Raw genomic sequence first — 21,648 nt, 5'->3', positions numbered from 1 at the left:
TATTTACATATTTCTTAATTCCATTCTTTTACTTTTAGATTGGTGTATTGTTATATACAACTGTACTGTTGGAGCTAGGAAAACAAGCATTTTGCTACACCCGCAATAATATCTGCTAAATATGTGTATGTGACCAATAATTCTTTTGTTTTTAGTTTTGTTGATGCTGATAATGGAATGTATGTTTTTAAATAACATTCTTGTGGTTTTTATGGAAAACTTGCTTAATGTTCTTGGAACAATTTGAGGACATTACTGTAAATAGAACCATGAGGAAACAATATGATGAAGCACTGAAATTCCCACAGAAGAATGTTGTTTCTTAACGTTCTCTGAACTATTCGAGAACATTCCCAATGTCAAACCAGTTGGAGAACATTACCAACATTTTCATTAAATGTAACCATGTTGGACATTTTAGGAAACGTAATGAAAGTAATAAAGTAATGAAATGCCAAGAAAAAGTAGTTTCTTGCACTGAGATGCAGTGCCTTAGACCACTGCGCCACTCGGGACCTTATGGACTACCCTCTTCAATTCAAACCACAGTTTTTCAATGTCTAGTGACTAAGCTGGCCATTGCAAAATAATTTTGTGGCCAATAAACCATTTCTTTGTGGATTTTGATGTGTGCTTGGGGTTATGGTCTTGCTGGAAGATCAACTCCTGACAGATGCAACCAGGTTTTTGGCAAAAACGTCCTGGTACTGGGTAAAGTTCATGATGCTGTTAACCTTAAGGGCCCCAGGACCAGTGGAAGCAAAATAGCCCCATAACATCAAAGATCCACCATATTTTAAAGTAGATATGGCTTTTTTTCTGCTCATGTGTTCTCATTTTGACACCAAACCCACCACTGGTGTGCATGTCCTCAACAAAAAAATGTAAACGCCTGGAGTTTGCAAAACGACGTGTGTGTGTGTGTGTGTGTGTGTGTGTGTGTGTGTGTGTGTGTGTGGAGAGCTAGTTCTCCTGGTCTCTCTCTCTGTTCTGTCAAATATCCTACCAGATGGTGTTCAGTCCCTCTCTCAGAGGAAATGCTCTGTCCTAGAGTAAATAATGAGAGCCCTCTACCTCACCCAATCTGTTCCTCTCTCTCTAAATCTGTCACACTCGGACTGAACGAGAGGATCATACTAAACCACTGAATCACCATGTAGTGACGCCTCATGGAATGGGGTAAGGGTGAATCATAGAAAGGAAACTACACCCACTTTAGACTGATGAATGAAAATAGTTTATCTGAAAGCACATAATCACAAGCATTACCTGCTACAACTCTCCTTAACTCTACCTCAAAGTTGTATATTAATGAGCGCCAACTGGCCTGCTACTAACTCTCCCCAACTCTACATGTAGATTTCCTCTGCTATTGAGTATGCCATGACTGTCCGTTTAGGCACAACCCAGGTAGAGACAGACAAGTTCTACTTAAATAGCCCTGGACACAAGACAAGACCTGAGATGGTATCTGACTGTTCTTCTCCACACTGCTTTGTATGGCTTATGCAGTATAGCAGCCATGTGATAGACACAGAACAGGCCACTGTCCCATCGCCCTGGGTCTGGTACTGCTGCGTGGCTCTGCACACACAGGCCTCTGATTTTCTCTGCCTCATCATATGACCACAGTCATGCTGCACTCAGTTTAATGGCCCTTGGGATCCATTCATAGCTTCATACAGTACCCACCTTTAAAATACCAGTACACCCTGTACAAATATTTAATACGTGGTTGTACATTTGTTTGTATATTGCAACATAGGTGTATGAGTGATACACAGTGTGCTATAAAAAGGAGTTTATGACTCACGTCCCCATGGACTAAGGTAATCTCTTTTCTCAGTACAGAAGGGACATCTCTTTCTCAGAGCTACTCAGCATTATCCACAAACCTGCATCTGTGCAGAAAGAGGGATATAATGGAGTATCATATCTCTAAGCTCTTCTTTCACACGCACATGTCACGCCTTGCAGTGTTCCGCAGAGCTGCAAGGCTGGGGTGAACCTCATTTGCATTCTGTCCAATCACTCCAATCTTCCAGGTGTCATTTATCTTCTAAGAGCAGTTTGAAATTCTTACATTGGAAATTCAATTTACTTTCTGAATTGCCTGAATGTAAATGGAGTTGACCCCAACCCTGCTGTGTTGTGTTGTGCTGTGTTATCATAACAGGGCTGCATGGCAGTATAATGGCAGTGGGCCTCAGTGAGCAAGCTGCCTCGCTCAGCTGGCACTGTCACTAAGACCTAATAAGTAGATTACACCAGCACCTGCTTAGTGGACCAGGATAAGAGCATGCTGAACTAATGAATATTCATTAAGTGATACTGTAACTGTACACAACCACCCAGGTAACCTGTGGAAATACTACATCACACTGACTCTGGCTCCATCCATGGCATTTACAGGCGTCATCAGAAGACGACTAAGTCACAGAGATTAGACCATAGAATCCAGTAGTAATAGGATATCTGTGGTCTAGAGACACAATGCCTTCGGAAAGTATTCAGACCCCTTGACTTTTTCCACATTTTGTTAGATTACAGCCTTATTTAAAAATGTATTAAATAGTTTCCCCCCTCAATCTACACACAATACCCCATAATGGTAAAAGCAAAAACAGGTTTTTAGAAATGTTTGCTAATTTATAAAAAAAAATTAAAAAGAAGAAAAAATATATATCACACATAAGTATTCAGACCCTTTACTCAGTGCTTAGTTGAAGCACCTTTGGCAGTGATTACAGCCTTGTGTCTTCTTGGGTATGACGTGACAAGCTTGGCACACGTGTATTTGGGGAGTTTCTCCCGTTCTTTTCTGCAGATCCTCTCAAGCTCTGTCAGGTTGGATGGGGAGCGTTGCTGCACAGCCATTTTCACGTCTCTTCAGAGATTTTTGATCGGATTCAAGTCCGGGCTCTGACTGGGCCACTCAAGGACATTCCGAGACTTGTCCCGAAGCCACTCCTGCAATGTCTTGACTGTGTGCTTAGGGTCGTTGTCCTGTTGGAAGGTGAACCTTCGTTCCAGTCTGCGGTCCTGAGCATTCTGAAGCAGGTGTTCATCAAGGATCTCTATGTACTTTGCTCCGTTCATCTTTGCCTCGATCCTGACTAGTCTCTTAGTCCCTGCCATTGAAAAACATCCCCACAGCATGATGCTGCCACCACCATGCTTCACCGTAGGGATGGTGTCAGGTTTCCTCCAGACACGATGCTTGGCATTCAGGCCAAATAGTTCAATCTTGGATTTATCAGACCAGAGAATCTTGTTTCTCATGGTCTGAGAGCCATTTGGTGCCTGTTGGCAAACTCCAAGCAGGCTGTCATGTGCCTTTTACTTTGGAGTGACTTCCGTCTGGCCACTCTACCATAAAGGCCTGATAGGTGAAGTGCTGCAGACATGGTTGTCCTTCTGGAAGGTTCTCCCATCTCCATAGAGGAACTCTAGAGCTCTGTTAGAGTGACCATTGGGTTCTTCAATCAATTGAATTTACCACAGGTGGACTCCAATCAAGTTGTACAGTAGAAACATCTCAAGTATAATCAATGTAAACAGGATGCACCTGAGCTCAATTTAGACTCTCAAAGCAAAGTGTCTGAATACTTATGTAAATAAGGTATGTTTTTTGTTATTACATTTGCTAAAATTTCTAAAACCCTATTTATGCTTTTTCATTATGGGGCATTGTGTGTAATCCATTTTAGAATAAAGCTGGTAACAAAATGTGGAAAAATTCAAGGGGTCTGAATATTTTCTGAAGGCACTAACTATAATCACACACACACACACACACACACACACACACACACACACACACACACACACACACACACACACACACACACACACACACACACCTTGTCCCGGCTTGACTTCATCAGCCTGTCAGATAACATCAGGGACAAGTTGATACTAGAAACAAGGTCTCTTCAGCCACATGGGTAGGTGTGTGTTGTTTCCCAGGCTCATTGACTGGGCTCAAACCAGGTTAATGCCCCAAACCTGTCCTGTGCCGTATGTTGGGTGTGGAATGGGACCTTTCTCTGTGCCAGGCACTGCAGTGCACAGCATGCCACACAATCTGATTATATCACTGTGAGCCTCAACCCAGTGGGCAGACTGCCACTGGTCAGTCGCACACACAACACCAAGGCCACCCACGTGCAATAGGTCAAAATATTTGGGATTTTACAGTAGTTCCACTGCCTTGCAAGCCAATAATCTTGCTTTGATCTAATTATCAAAATGTGTGCCAGATGTGTTTGAGGTTAATCAACCCGTAGTAACCAGAGGGATAAAACCAAAAAAATCTGCTCTGATTTACTTGAGCTTCCACTACAAATGTAGGTGAGCACTGTCCAAGCATTATTGCACGTGCCCACAGTGACACACATAGGACTGATCAGAGAATATACTGTGGCTCCAGTGATCAGAGAATATACTGTAGCTCCAGTGATCAGAGAATATACTGTAGCTCCAGTGATCAGAGAATATATTGTAGCTCCACTGACCAGAGAATATACTGTAGCTCCAGTGATCAGAGAATATACTGTAGCTCCAGTGATCAGAGAATATATTGTAGCTCCAGTGATCAGAGAATATACGGTAGCTCCACTGATCAGAGAATATACTGTAGCTCCAGTGATCAGAGAATATATTGTAGCTCCACTGATCAGAGAATATACTGTAGCTCCAGTGATCAGAGTATATACTGTAGCTCCAGTGATCAGAGAATATATTGTAGCTCCACTGATCAGAGAATATACTGTAGCTCCACTGATCAGAGAATATACTGTAGCTCCAGTGATTGTCACCAGTATCCCGGCTACAATAGTCTCTATTTGAGGTGCTGAAGTTAAAGCCAGGTACTGGTGAATGTGGTGGTTGTGTTGTGGTTGTGTCTTTAGTTTCCGTGCACATGCCTAAACCCCTGCGGTCCCTCTGCAGTGGGAAGCCCACTTAGCTTTTGGCACCTGGCAGGCTTAGCTGGAGCTGTATCTCAGAGGAGTCTGACCTAGTTAGGGGCTGGCACACTCCCAGCACCACACTGCATACAGCCCAGTCAGTATGACTGTCGTCTGTGTTACCATCCCTGCATGGGTCACATGGCTGCTTGAGAACAGTCTCAACTATATGTTCTATAGTATGTAGCCATAGGGGATATTCTTTACTTTGCGTAGCGCTGATCTTCATTCTTTCACATGGCCCATCAGCAGTTATGATTAAGGAATGTACATGACCATGCATCTGCGCACTAGAAGAGTGTTGTTCCGAGATGAGATGTCATGGTGCATTTTCACAATAACAGTCCATTTCCCTGTAGCAGATGAATGAGGTGCAGCCAGGTGTTCATATCTGGTGCAGGCCAGGAGTGTGTATTTGGGGCATGCTTAGGTCTGGAATACTACAGGGCTGGAGACATTGTACATTTACTCTTGCTGCACTACTCTCCACTGATTTTAATTTCATTGAAGAAAAATCCAGATACAACCCTGTCTGTCTGCGGAAAACAAACCAGACCTAAAAACAACATCAGTGGGCAGACAGGCTGAACTGTAAGTGGAAAACCACAGTCCTCCTACCCTGACACAGAGACAACTATCCGCCTGGCTCTAGGCTTTAAAGATGGAATTCGCAGTAGGGGGAAACAGCGCCACTGGCCGCCCCACCACCGTTGTTATTATTGCCGAACTGAGGTAAAAAATATACAGTGTGATACATATTCTGCTCTTCTATCACACGTGCAATGATGTCCGGGGGGGGCTGTGTTCGTTGTTTACAGTAACTTTTGGTGTTGTAATATCGCAAACAGACATGGCTGTTTCCCCATTAAGGATTCCAGCTTTAAGCCCTGCATGTACACAGCTTCACTGTCCCTGCCCTGGATTAAAGCCCTGTGTGGATTGCTTCAACCACACCGCCCATCCACACGCAAATTACATTTCCATTCCAGATTCTATGCAGCCCACAGAGTAGTCCATCTGTTCACGTTTGTGTGTGTATGTTGGGTGAGCTAGAGGAATGCCTGCCTGACTGACAGATCCACAGGCAGTACCACAGACACGCCCATGTTCATCTCTCCAGCTTTATCTTGGTCTCAGGGGATTTATGGTAATTCTGTGTAGCCCAATGGCTTAGCCTTAGAGGGACCTGAATCTATATATGTGGTCTTACGGGCAGAATATAATAAAAAAAACTCAGTGAATCAAGTACTTGTCTGCAAAATGAGTCACACGCAAACAATGTTCTATTTATTTTATCTTCACATTTCTCTCATCTCATTGCATCACTTGACCCTTCCTATGAAGGAAACAGCCAGCCAAACAGCCAGCCAGACAACCAGATGGACAGACAGACCCCCTGCCGAACCAGACACCCCCGTCCCGGTCCCCCATTTGTCTTACCTACAGCCGGAGCATCATACTCATCTCCCAGCAGGATCTCTGGGGCGGAGTAAGCCAGCGAGCCACAGCTGGTCATCAGCATGGTCCCGGGCTTGAAGAGGTTGCTGAAGCCGAAGTCGGTCAGCTTGACGGTCCCCTGCTGCCTGAAGAACACCACGTTCTCTGGCTTGAGGTCTCGGTGCACCACGTGGAGCCGGTGGCAGTAGGAGATTGCTCGGACGATCTGGGCGAAGTGAACTTTAGCCGTGTCCTCAGCCACGCCACCCTCGTGACGCAAGATGTAGTCATACATGTCTCCTCCATCGCCCAGCTCCAAGATGAGGTAGAGCTTGTTGGCAGTGTCGATGACCTCGTAGAGCCGCACCACATTGGGATGCTGCACCAGCTTCATACAGCGCACCTCCTGCAGCAGGTGGCCCGTCGCCATGGCGTCCAGCTTTGTCTTGTCGATCACCTTGACCGCCACCAGCTGGCCTGTGAAGACGTGGCGTGCCAGCTTGACAACAGCGAAGTGGCCTTTACCCAGCGTGCGATCCAGGTCATAGAGGCCGGCGATCTTTCCCTCGTAGCCGCTCTTGGAGGCAGCCATGTCTGGGTGGTGCAGGGCAGAGACGGGGTGAGGGGAGTGGTGTGTTGGTGCTGGAGACAGTCTCAGTCTGGATGAGGGGCCTTGGAGGGGTCTTGAAGCTCTATGGAGGCTCTCTCTACTGATGCATTACCTGGACAAACAGAAAGATGTGACACAGAGTTGTGCTTGATATCAAACAAGACGGAGGAGGGTTTTAGTGCAGATTGGTATGTGAAATGGGGTGTTTGAAATAAACTATATACTTTGGGCCTTATATCTCAATGTATTGTAATTTCTGCAGTCTGTTGCAGCTAGGGTCCTTATTCGAGTGCGAGTGCTCTGATCAGTGGTACAGACTGAGTGCTCATTGTGTGGACTGCCATTACAGTACTGCTACGGTAACACACACACACACATTATGCAACTGCTTTCAACAAGCTATTCATTGTAGAGGTCTATACATTTGTGCAAACTATATTACAATATGAACAGAATCTACTTTTACAATATTGAAACTAATTTTATCAGTCATAGTGGCCATTGTCAACATTTATGCAAGAGAATTTAAACTTCAGAACGGTTGCCAAAATATCCTGGCTGCACTTCATTCTCATTTCCAGTTTCTCACACAGACTGTCCTGCCATTGAACCTATACGTGTACATGCGTGTGTACAGTAGGCCTGACAGACAGGTTAGGGAAGCGTTCCTATCAACATAAGGGAGTGGAAGCATCAAGCAGGAAGTAGCCTCATTGACAAACACAGACAGTTGAGGAGGCCATGTTACGACAACTAAAAAGCTTTTTTCTGTGACACCTTATGACATTAAAACAGTCTCAAATCCCTTAATGGCATCATAAACACCCAAGCAACCTTCTGTGCCTCCAAGAATCCCAGAGGACTTTCGAAGGAAGCAGGAAAGAAGGCAGAAAGAACAACAGAACAGGCGTCACTATTGTAGTGCTCTAGGCATAGTTACACATAACTGTGAGGATAATAGCCAGGACAGGAGAGAGGAAAAGCTAGAATAAACCGTTGGGGAAGGGCTCGATGGAGGAGGGTGGCAGATACAGACAAGGTTGGAAGGGATAAAGGCTATGGATGTTGAGTGTGTTTAGGGAATTAGTGGCAGGGAGTCAGATAACAGCAATCCTGCAAAAATGGTATGGATCAATATCTGTAATGAGATATCATAATTTGTTTGTGTGGGTGTATCGCAGTGTGGATGTGTGTGTATTGGGGGTGTGTGTGTGTGCATGTGTTTGTGCGTGCATGTGTGTGTGTGCGTTCGTGCAAGTGTGTGTGTGCGTGTCTGTGTAACTGAATGGTTAAAGAGCAACTGCCCCTAAACTTCTCATTTATAAAACAGTCTGTGGCATTAATTAGACTACAAAAGTGTAAATAGGATAATTTTGGTCAAAGTCTGTCTCATCCAAAACAGAGTTTGTGAGACTTGTGATCGTGACTGCCTCACAATGTAAATTAAGGTTGGGTTTGGTTCGATCCCACCCACACCCACAGCTGGCAGCACTCAAGTGATCATCAATTCGGAGGGCAGATGCCCGTGGTAAATTTAAATTTGGGTTGACTTTGGATATCCCTATGGGGCTAGTTAGGGCCCATCGGTCAATTACACAATATACAAAGGGACAATATGTTAAAATTCCAATAGCGTTAAATTTCGATGACTTAAAAACATCAAACCAACTATAAATTGTAGAAATGCATATGCAAATATTGAACGCATTTAATGAGAACTAAAAGGTGAACAACATGAAAATTGTGTAATTTTACATTGTGTAATTTTTTGACGGTCCTTAACTAGCCCTGGGGAAATGCTATCTAAAGTCAAACAAACTTTGCCACGGTCGCACACCTGCTGGCTGAAGCTAATTAGCTAAATCATTTGGCAAACTCTTCCCACTTGCAAACACACTCATCAAATCAGACCCCGAGACCAAGACACGCATTTCTTAATGAACCATATGTAAAAATCAGGCCAAATCAGGAAGTGCAGACGCCCTTTAATGAGAAGCAGAAGGGTTGGAGAGAGAGCAGGCCTTCTCACATGTGTCTGAGTGCAGAGTCCTTGGAGGAGCATGTGCAGACAGACACAGAGATCAGTATGCAGAAATCAATGCTGCTAATTATTGACCTACCCACAGTCTGATGGGCGTCTGATGGCCAAGTCTCTGGACTCTCTCTCTCTCTCTGCAGCATAGGAGACACCCAGACCTTCAGCCAACAAGAAACAGTCTCATAACATAACTTGTGTATAATGCTAAAGAAACGTGACAGTGGATCTTCATGTTTACACTGTGTTTTTGTTGCCACTGCAAAGCTGGACAACTGAACGTATAGCTAACCTACCTGAAACATTGTGGGAATCCATTAAGGTTAGGTGGTATTATTACAAGAAGTGAACACAAAGGGCGCTATTTTTAAAACCCCAAAAAAGTATTAGTTCTCTCATAGTTATACTTAACTTATAAGCAGTGGCACAGCACGCCCCCCTAGCGGGAGCTGTGGGAGTGCGTGCTGTGTCACCAGAAATTATAAAAGAGCCGTGTCCCCGATCCAAAAAAATAATACAAATAAAGCTTTTGTATTTAATGCACAAAACAATTTAAGCAACAGGGATCTTGATCCAGGAGGGGATTTAATGTCTGCTGTAGCCAAGAAGCTTGATCTTGACATCTAGCCATTTAGCAAGTTAGCAAACCAAAAGCATAGCTAGAGGCTTGAGCTGGATATCATTTATTTGACACATCTTAGATTTCTTATAGTTATATACTTAACATAGATAGGAGGGCGTAGCATGCACCCCGAGTGCCCCCAAATTGTTTAATTTAAAATGTTTTTTTTTTATGGTATTGAAAATCATACCATTGGTAATTCAAAATATACCGTTTATAGCATATACTGAGGTATCAGCCAAGCCTAGTGTATACATACACCAGAGCTGTGTTCGAAAACTAACTCATACTAACTAAGTTCCCGGATGTCGTACTAAATTCGCTAAAATACTAAATATACAAGCAGTGGACACTATTTCCATGCTTTTAGGCCCCATAATGCAATTATTCAGAAAATAGGCGTAGCTTCACAACGTTTTCAGATTTTAAGAAAATGAAGGAAAATATGCAGCCAAAGTCCGACGAGAGCTTATAAAAATTCATTGCTTTAACAAATTATGATGTGTTAAGAACATTTTGAGCGACATAATGTTACACGTTATGTTGGCAAACAATTTGTTAGCTACGCTATCCTTACGAACCGCATAGCATATCATTACAGCAGTATGTACCGGTGTTAGCTAGCTACCTAAAGTAATGTTAGTTGGCTACTAATACATCAGACCTTCCAGTATATTAACTATATGCTAACTAACTACCCAACGTTGATTGACTTGATTATTCATGTCACGCTTAGCTAAGTGGCATAGTAGTTGTGTGTTCTCAATGGACATGGTTAATTCGTTCTGGCTATCTACTCTAATTTCAGAGCACTCTCGTTTGAGTGTGCCAGCGCGCAGAATAATTCAAATCAAATCAAATTGTATTTGTCACATACACATGGTTAGCAGATGTTAATGCGAGTGTAGCGATCTAACAAGTAATCTAACAATTCCACAACAACTACCTTATACACACAAGTGTAAAGGAATGAATAAGAATACAGTGCCTTGCGAAAGTATTCGGCCCCCTTGAACTTTGCGACCTTTTGCCACATTTCAGGCTTCAAACATAAAGATATAAAACTGTATTTTTTTGTGAAGAATCAACAAGTGTGATTGCGATTGCGGTTGTGTCGTCTTGGAACCTATTGGGGCGGTAAGCAAATTGGAGTGGGTCTAGGGTGTCAGGTAGAGTGGAGGTGATATTGTCCTTGATTAGTCTCTCAAAGCACTTCATGATGACGGAAGTGAGTGCTACGGGATGATAGTCATTTTGCTCAGTTACCTTCGCTTTCTTGGGAACAGGAACAATGATGACCCTCTTGAAGCATGTGGGAACAGCAGACTGGGATAAGGATTTGTGGGTAGTTAACTTTGTTTGTGGCACTAATGCCCTGTAAGCTTCACGGTTGGTTTTTCGATTGTTGTTTTGTTGGCGACATTTTGAAATAAAAAGGAAAATGTACGCTCACCACGCTGCACCTTGATCTTTTTCCGGCAACGGCCATGACAGCGAGTTGTTTAGTTTGTCTGGGAGCAAGACATCGTGGTCCGCGACGGGGCTAGTTTTCCTTTTGTAGTCCATGATTGACTGTAGACCCTGCCACATACCTCTCGTGTCTGAGCCGTTGAATTGCGACTCTACTTTGTCTCTATACTGACGATTAGCTTGTTTGATTGCCTTGCGGAGGGAATAGCTACACTATTTGTATTCGGTCATGTTTCCGGTCACCTTGCCCTAATTAAAAGCAGTGGTTCGCGCTTTCAGTTTTGTGCGAATGCTGCCATCAATCCATGGTTTCTGGTTGGGGAATGTTTTAATAGACGCTGTTGGTACATCACCGATGCACTTGCTAATAAACTCGCTCACCGCATCAGCGTATTCATCAATGTTATTTTCCGACGCTATGCGGAACATATCCCAGTCCACATATCCCAGTCCAAGCAATCTTGAAGCGTGGAATCCGATTGGTCTGACCAGCGTTGAACAGACCTGAGCACGGGCGCTTCCTGTTTTAGTTTCTGTCTATAGGCTGAGAGCAACAAAATGGAGTTGTGGTCAGATTTTACGAAAGGAGGGTTAGGGGAGGGCTTTGTATGCATCGCGAAAGTTAGAATAACAATGATCCAGGGTTTTGCCAGGCTGGGTCGCGCATTCGATATGCTGATAAAATTTAGAGAGCCTTGTTTTCAGATTAGCCTTGTTAAAAAACCCAGGTACAATAAATGCAGCCTCAGGATATGTGGTTTCCAGGTTACATAGAGTCAAATGAAGTTCTTTCAGGGCCGTCGATGTGTCTGCTTGGGGGGGATATACACGGCTGTGATTATGATCGAAGAGAATTCTCTTGGTAGATAATGCGGTCGGCATTTGATTGTAAGGGATTCTAGGTCAGGTGAGCAAAAGGACTTGAGTTCCTGTATGATGTTATGATCACACCACGTCTCGTTTATCATAAGGCATACACCCCCGCCCTTCTTCTTACCAGAGAGATGTTTGTTTCAGTCGGCGCGATGCGTGAAGAAACCAGGTGGCTGTACCGACTCTGATGACCTATCCCAAGTGAGCCATGTTTCTGTGAAACAAAGAACGTTACAATCTCTGATGTCTCTCTGGAAGGCAACCCTTGCTCGGATTTCGTCTACCTTCTTGTCAAGAGACTGGACATTGGCGAGTAGTATGATGAATTTACTGAACGCAACACCCGTTGAATATAACCGGTGGCAGTAAAAGTTGGCATAAAATGCGTAATTAAATTGTTGCCAGCAGCATAGTTAGTCACCAACTGTGACGTAAGAAAGCTCGGATCAACCCTACTCCTCGGCCAGAGCGTCAGGTGTGGGCTCTAAACGATCCGAGAGCAAAACGCTCTGAATTTACAAACGGACAATCTGACAACGCTCTGAATTTACGAATACTCAGAGTGCACTCTGACACTCCAGATTGATTTTTACAAACACACCGAAGTGGTATGATGTCTAGCTAGTAATTTGTTATGCTAACAAGCTAGCAAGAGGTTGCACAGCAACAGCATCAACTTCTGGTAGACAGGCAAAGGGCTAGTATTATCAACTAAAAGGATACCGTTTGTTTACAGTATACTAAAATGAACTAATAGCATATAGTATGTAGTATATACTCAGTTAGTATGGGTATTCAAATACATCACTGTACACAGAAAGGCAAACTCACTTGTGCATTCAAATGAACACAGCCACACAAACAAAATGTGTGTGACTTGCCTCAGGATCTGTCCTTGGGATAGAGCTTTTATGTTACATCTGAGAGATGCAGCAGTTATGTTAAACAACACTCAGTGGACAAGCTATGCTGTGGTAGACTGTAAAAGAGAGGGGGAGTGAGAGAGAGAATGAGAGAGTTTAAGGATAAACTAGTAGAAACAGTAGAAACTATTACACTAGAAACTAACTATAAACAGTAGAAACTATTACACTCAACGGAACGACTTGATTAGTGTAGTGTCAACAACGCAGCCAATGCCAACTAGCCTACTTAGTCAACAACGCAGCCTCTGCCAGCTAGCCTACTTCAGCAGTACTGTATCATTTTAATCATTTTAGTCAATAAGATTCTTGCTACGTAAGCTTAACTCTCTGAACACTCGTGACGTGTAGTCCACTTGTCATTCCAATCTCCTTTGCATTAGCGTAGCCTCTTGTGTAGCCTGTCAACTATGTGTCTGTCTATCCCTGTTCTCTCCTCTCTGCACAGACCATACAAACGCTCCACACCGCGTGGTCGCGGCCACCTAATCTGGTGGTCCCAGCGCGCACGACCCACGTGGAGTTCAGGTCTCCGGTAGCCTCTGGAACTGCCGATCTGCGGCCAACAAGGCAGAGTTCATCTCCGCCTATGTCTCCCTCCAGTCCCTCGACTTCTTGGCACTGACGGAAACATGGATCACCACAGACAACACTGCTACTCCTACTGCTCTCTCTTCGTCTGCCCACGTGTTCTCGCACACCCGAGAGCTTCTGGTCAGCGGGGTGGTGGCACCGGGATCCTCATCTCTCCCAAGTGGTCATTCTCTCTTTCTCCCTTACCCATCTGTCTATCGCCTCCTTTGAATTCCATGCTGTCACAGTTACCAGCCCTTTCAAGCTTAACATCCTTATCATTTATCGCCCTCCAGGTTCCCTCGGAGAGTTCATCAATGAGCTTGATGCCTTGATAAGCTCCTTTCCTGAGGACGGCTCACCTCTCACAGTTCTGGGCGACTTTAACCTCCCCACGCCTACCTTTGACTCATTCCTCTCTGCCTCCTTCTTTCCACTCCTCTCCTCTTTTGACCTCACCCTCTCACCTTCCCCCTACTCACAAGGCAGAAATACGCTCGACCTCATCTTTACTAGATGCTGTTCTTCCACTAACCTCGTGCAACTCCCCTCCAAGTCTCCGACCACTACCTTGTATCCTTTTCCCTCTCGCTCTCATCCAACACTTCCCACACTGCCCCTACTCGGATGGTATCGCGCCGTCCCAACCTTCGCTCTCTCTCCCCGCTACTCTCTCCTCTTCCATCCTATCATCTCTTCCCTCTGCTCAAACCTTCTCCAACCTATCTCCTGATTCTGCCTCCTCAACCCTCCTCTCCTCCCTTTCTGCATCCTTTGACTCTCTATGTCCCCTATCCTCCAGGCCGGCTCGGTCCTCCCCTCCCGCTCCGTGGCTCGACGACTCATTGCGAGCTCACAGAACAGGGCTCCGGGCAGCCGGCGGAATGGAGGAAAACTCGCCTCCCTGCGGACCTGACATCCTTTCACTCCCTCCTCTCTACATTTTCCTCTTCTCTCTCTGCTGCTAAAGCCACTTTCTACCACTCTAAATTCCAAGCATCTGCCTCTAACCCTAGGAAGCTCTTTGCAACCTTCTCCTCCCTCCTGAATCCTCCTCCCCCTCCCCCTCCTCCCTCTCTGCAGATGACTTCGTCAACCATTTTGAAAAGAAGGTCGACGACATCCGATCCTCGTTTGCTAAGTCAAACGACACCGCTGGTTCTGCTCACACTGCCCTACCCTGTGCTCTGACCTCTTTCTCCCCTCTCTCTCCAGATGAAATCTCGCGTCTTGTGACGGCCGGCCGCCCAACAACCTGCCCGCTTGACCCTATCCCCTCCTCTCTTCTCCAGACCATTTCCGGAGACCTTCTCCCTTACCTCACCTCGCTCATCAACTCATCCCTGACCGCTGGCTACGTCCCTTCCGTCTTCAAGAGAGCGAGAGTTGCACCCCTTCTGAAAAAACCTACACTCGATCCCTCCGATGTCAACAACTACAGACCAGTATCCCTTCTTTCTTTTCTCTCCAAAACTCTTGAACGTGCCGTCCTTGGCCAGCTCTCCCGCTATCTCTCAGAATGACCTTCTTGATCCAAATCAGTCAGGTTTCAAGACTAGTCATTCAACTGAGACTGCTCTTCTCTGTATCACGGAGGCGCTCCGCACTGCTAAAGCTAACTCTCTCTCCTCTGCTCTCATCCTTCTAGACCTATCGGCTGCCTTCGATACTGTGAACCATCAGATCCTCCTCTCCACCCTCTCCGAGTTGGGCATCTCCGGCGCGGCCCACGCTTGGTTGCGTCCTACCTGACAGGTCGCTCCTACCAGGTGGCGTGGCGAGAATCCGTCTCCACACCACGTGCTCTCACCACTGGTGTCCCCCAGGGCTCTGTTCTAGGCCCTCTCCTATTCTCGCTATACACCAAGTCACTTGGCTCTGTCATAACCTCACATGGTCTCTCCTATCATTGCTATGCAGACGACACACAATTAATCTTCTCCTTTCCCCCTTCTGATGACCAGGTGGCGAATCGCATCTCTGCATGTCTGGCAGACATATCCGTGTGGATGACGGATCACCACCTCAAGCTGAACCTCGGCAAGACGGGCTGCTCTTCCTCCCGGGGAAGGACTGCCCGTTCCATGATCTCGCCATCACGGTTGACAACTCCATTGTGTCCTCCTCCCAGAGCGCTAAGAACCTTGGCGTGATCCTGGACAACACCCTGTCGTTCTCAACTAACATCAAGGCGGTGGCCCGTTCCTGTAGGTTCATGCTCTACAACATCCGCAGAGTACGACCCTGCCTCACACAGGAAGCGGCGCAGGTCCTAATCCAGGCACTTGTCATCTCCCGTCTGGATTACTGCAACTCGCTGTTGGCTGGGCTCCCTGCCTGTGCCATTAAACCCTACAACTCATCCAGAACGCCGCAGCCCGTCTGGTGTTCAACCTTCCCAAGTTCTCTCACGTCACCCCGCTCCTCCGCTCCTCCACTGGCTTCCAGTTGAAGCTCGCATCCGCTACAAGACCATGGTGCTTGCCTACGGAGCTGTGAGGGGAACGGCACCTCAGTACCTCCAGGCTCTGATCAGGCCCTACACCCAAACAAGGGCACTGCGTTCATCCACCTCTGGCCTGCTCGCCTCCCTACCACTGAGGAAGTACAGTTCCGCTCAGCCCAGTCAAAACTGTTCGCTGCTCTGGCCCCCAATGGTGGAACAAACTCCTCACGACGCCAGGACAGCGGAGTCAATCACCACCTTCCGGAGACACCTGAAACCCCACCTCGTTACCAAAGCAGAACAGGTCTTAAACAGACCGCTGCTTCCTATAGGGAGCAGGGAGGGAACAACACTGTTTCCTTCTGATAGTGTTCACACAGGGAAAAGGCTTCCGCTGGGGAGATTCCTTTTACAGTTATAAAAACACACAGACACACATACCGACAAACTAGCACATACATACACTCGCACGCACACACCCACATGCCTGCAGGTGCACGTACACACATACACAAATAAACAATGCCAAGGCATCATGATTTTAGTACACTCAGCATATTTCTTTGCAAACATAAAGGATCTCACATCTTGAGCCAATTATTGAAAATATATATTTTTACTGGTGCTAGCTGAGCAGAAAAGGCAGAGAGCACATTCTACCTAAGTGAACATTTCAGACAAACAACAATAGAAGGGCCACACTTAAAGATGCACGCAGGGATCTTAAGCGTAAGAAATGTGTAACATATTGCACAAATTGAGTTCGTAACATATCACAGGAATTGCAAAATAAAACGGATGACGTAGTACACAATTTGAAGACACAGTACACAAAAAAAGGGGACCCATTTTGGCTCAAGAGCACCACTTTCAAAACTACTGGCTGAAATTATACAAAAGTTTGAGAGTGCATCTTTAACACAAGGACAAGGGTGAATATGGACCCATGCACTGCCACACACACACACACACACACACACACACACACACACACACACACACACACACACACACACAGGGTACAGCTGGGTAGGATTATGGTGTGAGAGAAGCATAACGAAAGAGGGGCAAGGGGATGACTCATTCGGTTTCGTATCAGAGGGAAGAGTAGAGAGTGAGAGGATAGGGATGGAGAGGGGAAAAGGGAGGGAGGAAGAAATGGAGTCAGGATAGTGAAGGGGAAAATGGAGGGAGGGGTGATGGAGGAACAGAGTGGGGTTTCCTTAGGTATGATCTCATCTCACTTGTTCCCATCATGCAATATTCAACATGGTGAGGTCCACGTGGGAATAGGGGAGCAGAGACTTGAGAGAGCACTCTCTCTTCTGAATTCTCAATTCACTCATTACAACAAAGTAGATTCAATTCTACACTCATTCCCAGCATTTAAACTCATCACATATTTAACTCCTCCATTACCTCTGTCTCTCCCTTTGTATGGAACAGCATTTTAATATGAATAGAAATACAATTAGGAGGGGAAGTACAGTGTTGAGTGGGTTGTGTCTTAAATACCCTTATATCGGTCTATCCTTGTCTTCCTTCCCTCATGACTAGGGCCCAAAGTTTGGTCACGGACAGTCAAATCAATATGGTGGACACCTATCCAGTTCTTTCACCTATCAGTGGTAATGAGAGAGCTGAGTTGAGGACAGCATGGCTCTCAAGGCCTACCGAGACACATAGTTAGTTGATGTGTTGAGCAGCACACGCTCTGTTCCCTTATGCAGCAGATCGAAGCACTAACAGAGGCTGTGTGCTGAGATTGACTGCTGCAGGGCCTGTGTGACCTGGCTGCTCTCCCTTCTTTCCTGTACCCTCTCTCTCCCCTAGGCCCACCCCATGACCCAGGGGTCACAGCGCAGGCAGAGGACAATCTGTCTCCTCCTGCAAATGTTTAAAAAAATTAACTGAGGACAAGATGGTCATAAGCAGTAACTTGTACACATGCCAACAAGCCCACACACACACATGCACTCTGACTGTATACACACAATCACATGCTTGTTCCCTCAATTATCAACTCTGTAGGATCACTTTAACTTTCCTCTGCTATTCAATCACCCCATCTGTATTCCTGTCCACCCTCTTCTTCTCTCTCCCTCTCTGGTTGGTGGTCCTGTGATGACTCAGAGTTGACCCATGCTCCATGGTTTCCCTGGAGAAGCCAATATAATAAAAAGAAGAAGTGCAGGCCAGGATCCAGCTCTCTTGCTACAGTAACGACCAATAGGCTACAGCGTTATCAGTGTTCACACAATGCACTGTGAGATGCCACCGGACTTGCCACCCCCTTAACAAAGGACAACACACACAGAACACATGAGCAATAATTTTACTCATCATCCCCTGTACTATAATCATCATCATCTTTCATTATGGGATCATGAACATCAACAGTTCTTTACTTACATTAAAGCATTAAAAGTTTCCGCTAAACTTGAATAGGAATCTGGATATTAGAGAGGATGGATCGATCATCCGTGAGTCGGTGTAATTTTCTGTGAAAGCTGCGAGCACATATGGATAGATATCAAAATGCAAATAACAATTGTCCCATTGGAGATTAATATAAGCAGTACAACAGCCCGGCGTAACCACTTGCTTTCGACTGGTAAACTTCCACTCCGCAACTGCAGTCCTGAGTTCGCAAAATACGCATCTACTACGCATCTGATGAAATGCACAAAAATAGACATGTCGTAAACATCCGCGGTCTGACAATAACATTCTTACCAAAGATGATGATGCTAAAATTGCTAAAAGAGTGAGAATATTGCTACCTTAAAAGGTTACAAAAATAACTTACCATTGAGAGGAAAATGCGTTATCCTTGAGGCTCGTGGAGCGACCTGCCTCTGTAAACAGATTGGCACTTCTTGCTATTCCAATACTACTTGATGAGTTAGAATCGTAAAGCTATTGGTTTCCAATATTTTCCCGACGTCCTGTTGTGTTCACTGTGCCAGTGGCGTGTGTATGCCCCAATGTCTCCGAAAGGACGAGGCAACAGGGATGGATGGTCGATGCTGCGAGAGCGCCTCTGCAGTATTCGCGCATTCATTCACTGTCTGATCGGCTCTGAGCGCTGGCCTGCTACTGACGTCAAAGCATTCCAGCTCACTCGCGTCCTCTGCGGACGATGTTCTCTCCCAGTGCGCGAGAGGAAGGGCTGAGGGCCTATACAGGAAAAAATGTCTGTTCTGAAGTCAAGAGAGAGGAAGACTATTATGCAATGCGTGTCACTGTCTATAATTAGGTAGGTGGAGGAAAGCAAGAAACAATGGGGATAATACCATTACTCACATATTTCTATGGGTTGAGGCATAGTGGCCTATTAGTGGAGGCCTTTCAACCACATCACATTAGGTCAACTGTAGCCTTTAGCAATGATTCATAACTACAAAGGCTTTTTACAAATTGTAATTCTTTAGAATGCCTTTGCAGAGAAATAATGAAAACACATTCTCTTTAGTCAGTATGGCTACCTTAGCCTATTATAAATGACAAAAGATTATCCTCAGACACCTGTAACAGATGCAATCAACTTGTTAATATCTGTAATACGTACATATTACACAACATAAGCTGTTGTAAATACACAAGGAGGAGGACAGAAAGTCATATAAACAAACTAAAGCAGATGAGCAGAAGCAAACAGTGCGGAGAGTCCTGGAGTTCTAAGTGGAAAGAGAGAGCATTTTAATCATCCCAGAGGCATTGATCAGGTCTCTGAACATATTTGGCCCAGGCAGCAGAGAGTTCTGGTCTGGGGTGTTGGGACCTGTGCCACACAGACTGACAGCTTGTCCGCTAAAAGCTATTCTGGAACCAGTGGAATAAGAAGGGTATCAGATACGGCCTCAAATAACCCTCTCTCTCTCTATTGATCCTGGTTGAAGGGCCCCCAACCGAGCCCATCTCACTGTAGGCCACTGACCCACACTGAAATGTGAAAATCCATCATCAAGTGTATTGACAACTTTGTACTGGGGCTATAATACAAAACCTACCAGCAGCACAGCTGAGCAGCCAGATATTTTGATTGATTTCATCTTGGGAAAAAAGGAGATATCTCATTCCAATTTTCTGCTGTCTCATATGACCTGCGGACATGTCACTAGAGCAAAAAAAACAGAGCTTTCTAAATAGAATGGCTAGCTACATAAACAAATGAAAAAAATAACAGTACTGTGCCTTGCGTCTGATTATAGCCTACTGGATGAGGAATAGCCTTGAGGAGACTTGTGGTACCATACTCCCATCTAGTGGAACGATGCTATCACTAGAGGCTTCTTTCCTATGACATTTGCATTTTATAAATGCATCACCATTCAATGTGTCACTTTGTGACTTTGGCCAAATTGATTTAAAAAAAAAGCTTGGCTTAATTAAAAGGCTCACAGTAACAAATTGATAGCTATGTCTTACAAAACTTGTTTACAGTCGAATGGATTGTAGATTATACAAATGATTCCAAATATGTTATTCAAGACAAAAAACCCTGTTTAATGTTAAAATTTGAAACACTAGTAACCTGATTGGTTTTGCTTGATATTGCTGCTCAATATGTAGGTGGCGTCTCGAGCCAGACGGACTACATCCGCAATCTTTAAATGCTACAGTTAAAAAAGGTCCAATACAGCTGTTTTTATCTCCAATATAAAATCATTTCTGAGTATCTTACTGTAATTGCTTTCAATTAAAATGGTCAAAAAGAAACAAAAATAGCTTCTTAGCAAAGAGCAATTTCTCAAGCAAGAATTTTGCTAGGACTGTCTGGGAATGGTCTGAGTGGGGGGGACAACTGAAAACTAGCTTTGGAACTCTCGAATTGATCTATTAACTACTTTTGCACCTGGCCAAAATCTACCCCACCAAAACAGGCAGAAATTTCAGGAGGTCTTTTCAAACAGCTCTTACAACAAAATTGCATTATCATAATTTTGTATAATATTATTCCAACCTCAGTGTGGAAATATATATATAACACAGGGAAATCATGTTTTTGACTGCACCGGGCCTACAAGCCGTTGCCCAAGGTCTGGCTAGTTGAGACTAATGTGTAGGCAGGTACCTGGCGTGAGGTCGACGTCAGAAGTACGATGACGAGAAAGCGTAAGACTTCGCTGTTAAGATCAGAGACTCGTCTCCTGAGCATGCACCTTCGTTCAAGGTCTACATACCTATGTCTCCTAATTACAAACCAAGTAATCTTACTTATAGGTCATCAAGCTCTCTTGAGAACCTTGATGATCCGCGAAATGGAGTCAGTCAGCAGTGGTGAGCGCTCTAAAGTTGAACCAGTCCAGGATGTATTGGGCCTACCTGTGGTGACAGGTGTGGTAGTCTTCCGACATTTGCCCTGAGAATCGTACCAGAGATGATTTTGGACAGGTAGGAGTGCGAATTTTGGAAAGAGTGGATTCCTGCTTTTTGGCTGACCCATACATTGAGTCAAGCTGGGTAAAGGACAAACTGGTTACATTTGTGGAAGTTTCGAGAAGTGGAATTGTTTAGATTTGTGTATCTGCCTTCTAGAGGAAGTGGGCACTTGGAGTCACGTGGCTCGGGACTCAACCTGTGGTGGGCTTTGCTCTCTGGAGTCACTAAAAGGGTGATCAGTGGGATAGCGTTGAGTGTAGAGGTGGATCAAATTAAAAGGTATATTCCTAGTGTTTGTGACACC

The 21,648-nt window shown here is 45.0% G+C and overlaps 1 protein-coding gene across 2 annotated transcripts in view; it reads right to left on the bottom strand.

Moving 5' to 3' along the window:
- Positions 1 to 19,100, bottom strand: part of snrkb (SNF related kinase b) — a 40,633-nt gene extending 21,533 nt beyond the window's left edge. Inside the window, exons 1-3 of one of the 2 annotated variants that reach the window (XM_065022630.1) lie at positions 18,769 to 19,100; positions 9,138 to 9,213; positions 6,411 to 7,129 (exon numbers count right to left, since the gene is read on the bottom strand). In XM_065022630.1, the coding sequence (XP_064878702.1) occupies positions 6,411 to 6,999 (589 nt within the window). In that variant the 5' untranslated portion in view covers positions 7,000 to 7,129; positions 9,138 to 9,213; positions 18,769 to 19,100. The remainder of the gene's footprint in view (positions 1 to 6,410; positions 7,130 to 9,137; positions 9,214 to 18,768) is intronic. The other variant, XM_029668271.2, reaches the window with a different exon arrangement.
- Positions 19,101 to 21,648: the final 2,548 nt, after the last annotated feature.

This window comes from Oncorhynchus nerka, linkage group LG9a, assembly GCF_034236695.1.
Source record: "Oncorhynchus nerka isolate Pitt River linkage group LG9a, Oner_Uvic_2.0, whole genome shotgun sequence".
Taxonomy (NCBI): domain Eukaryota; kingdom Metazoa; phylum Chordata; class Actinopteri; order Salmoniformes; family Salmonidae; genus Oncorhynchus; species Oncorhynchus nerka.
This window is presented reverse-complemented; position numbering and strand designations above follow the sequence as displayed.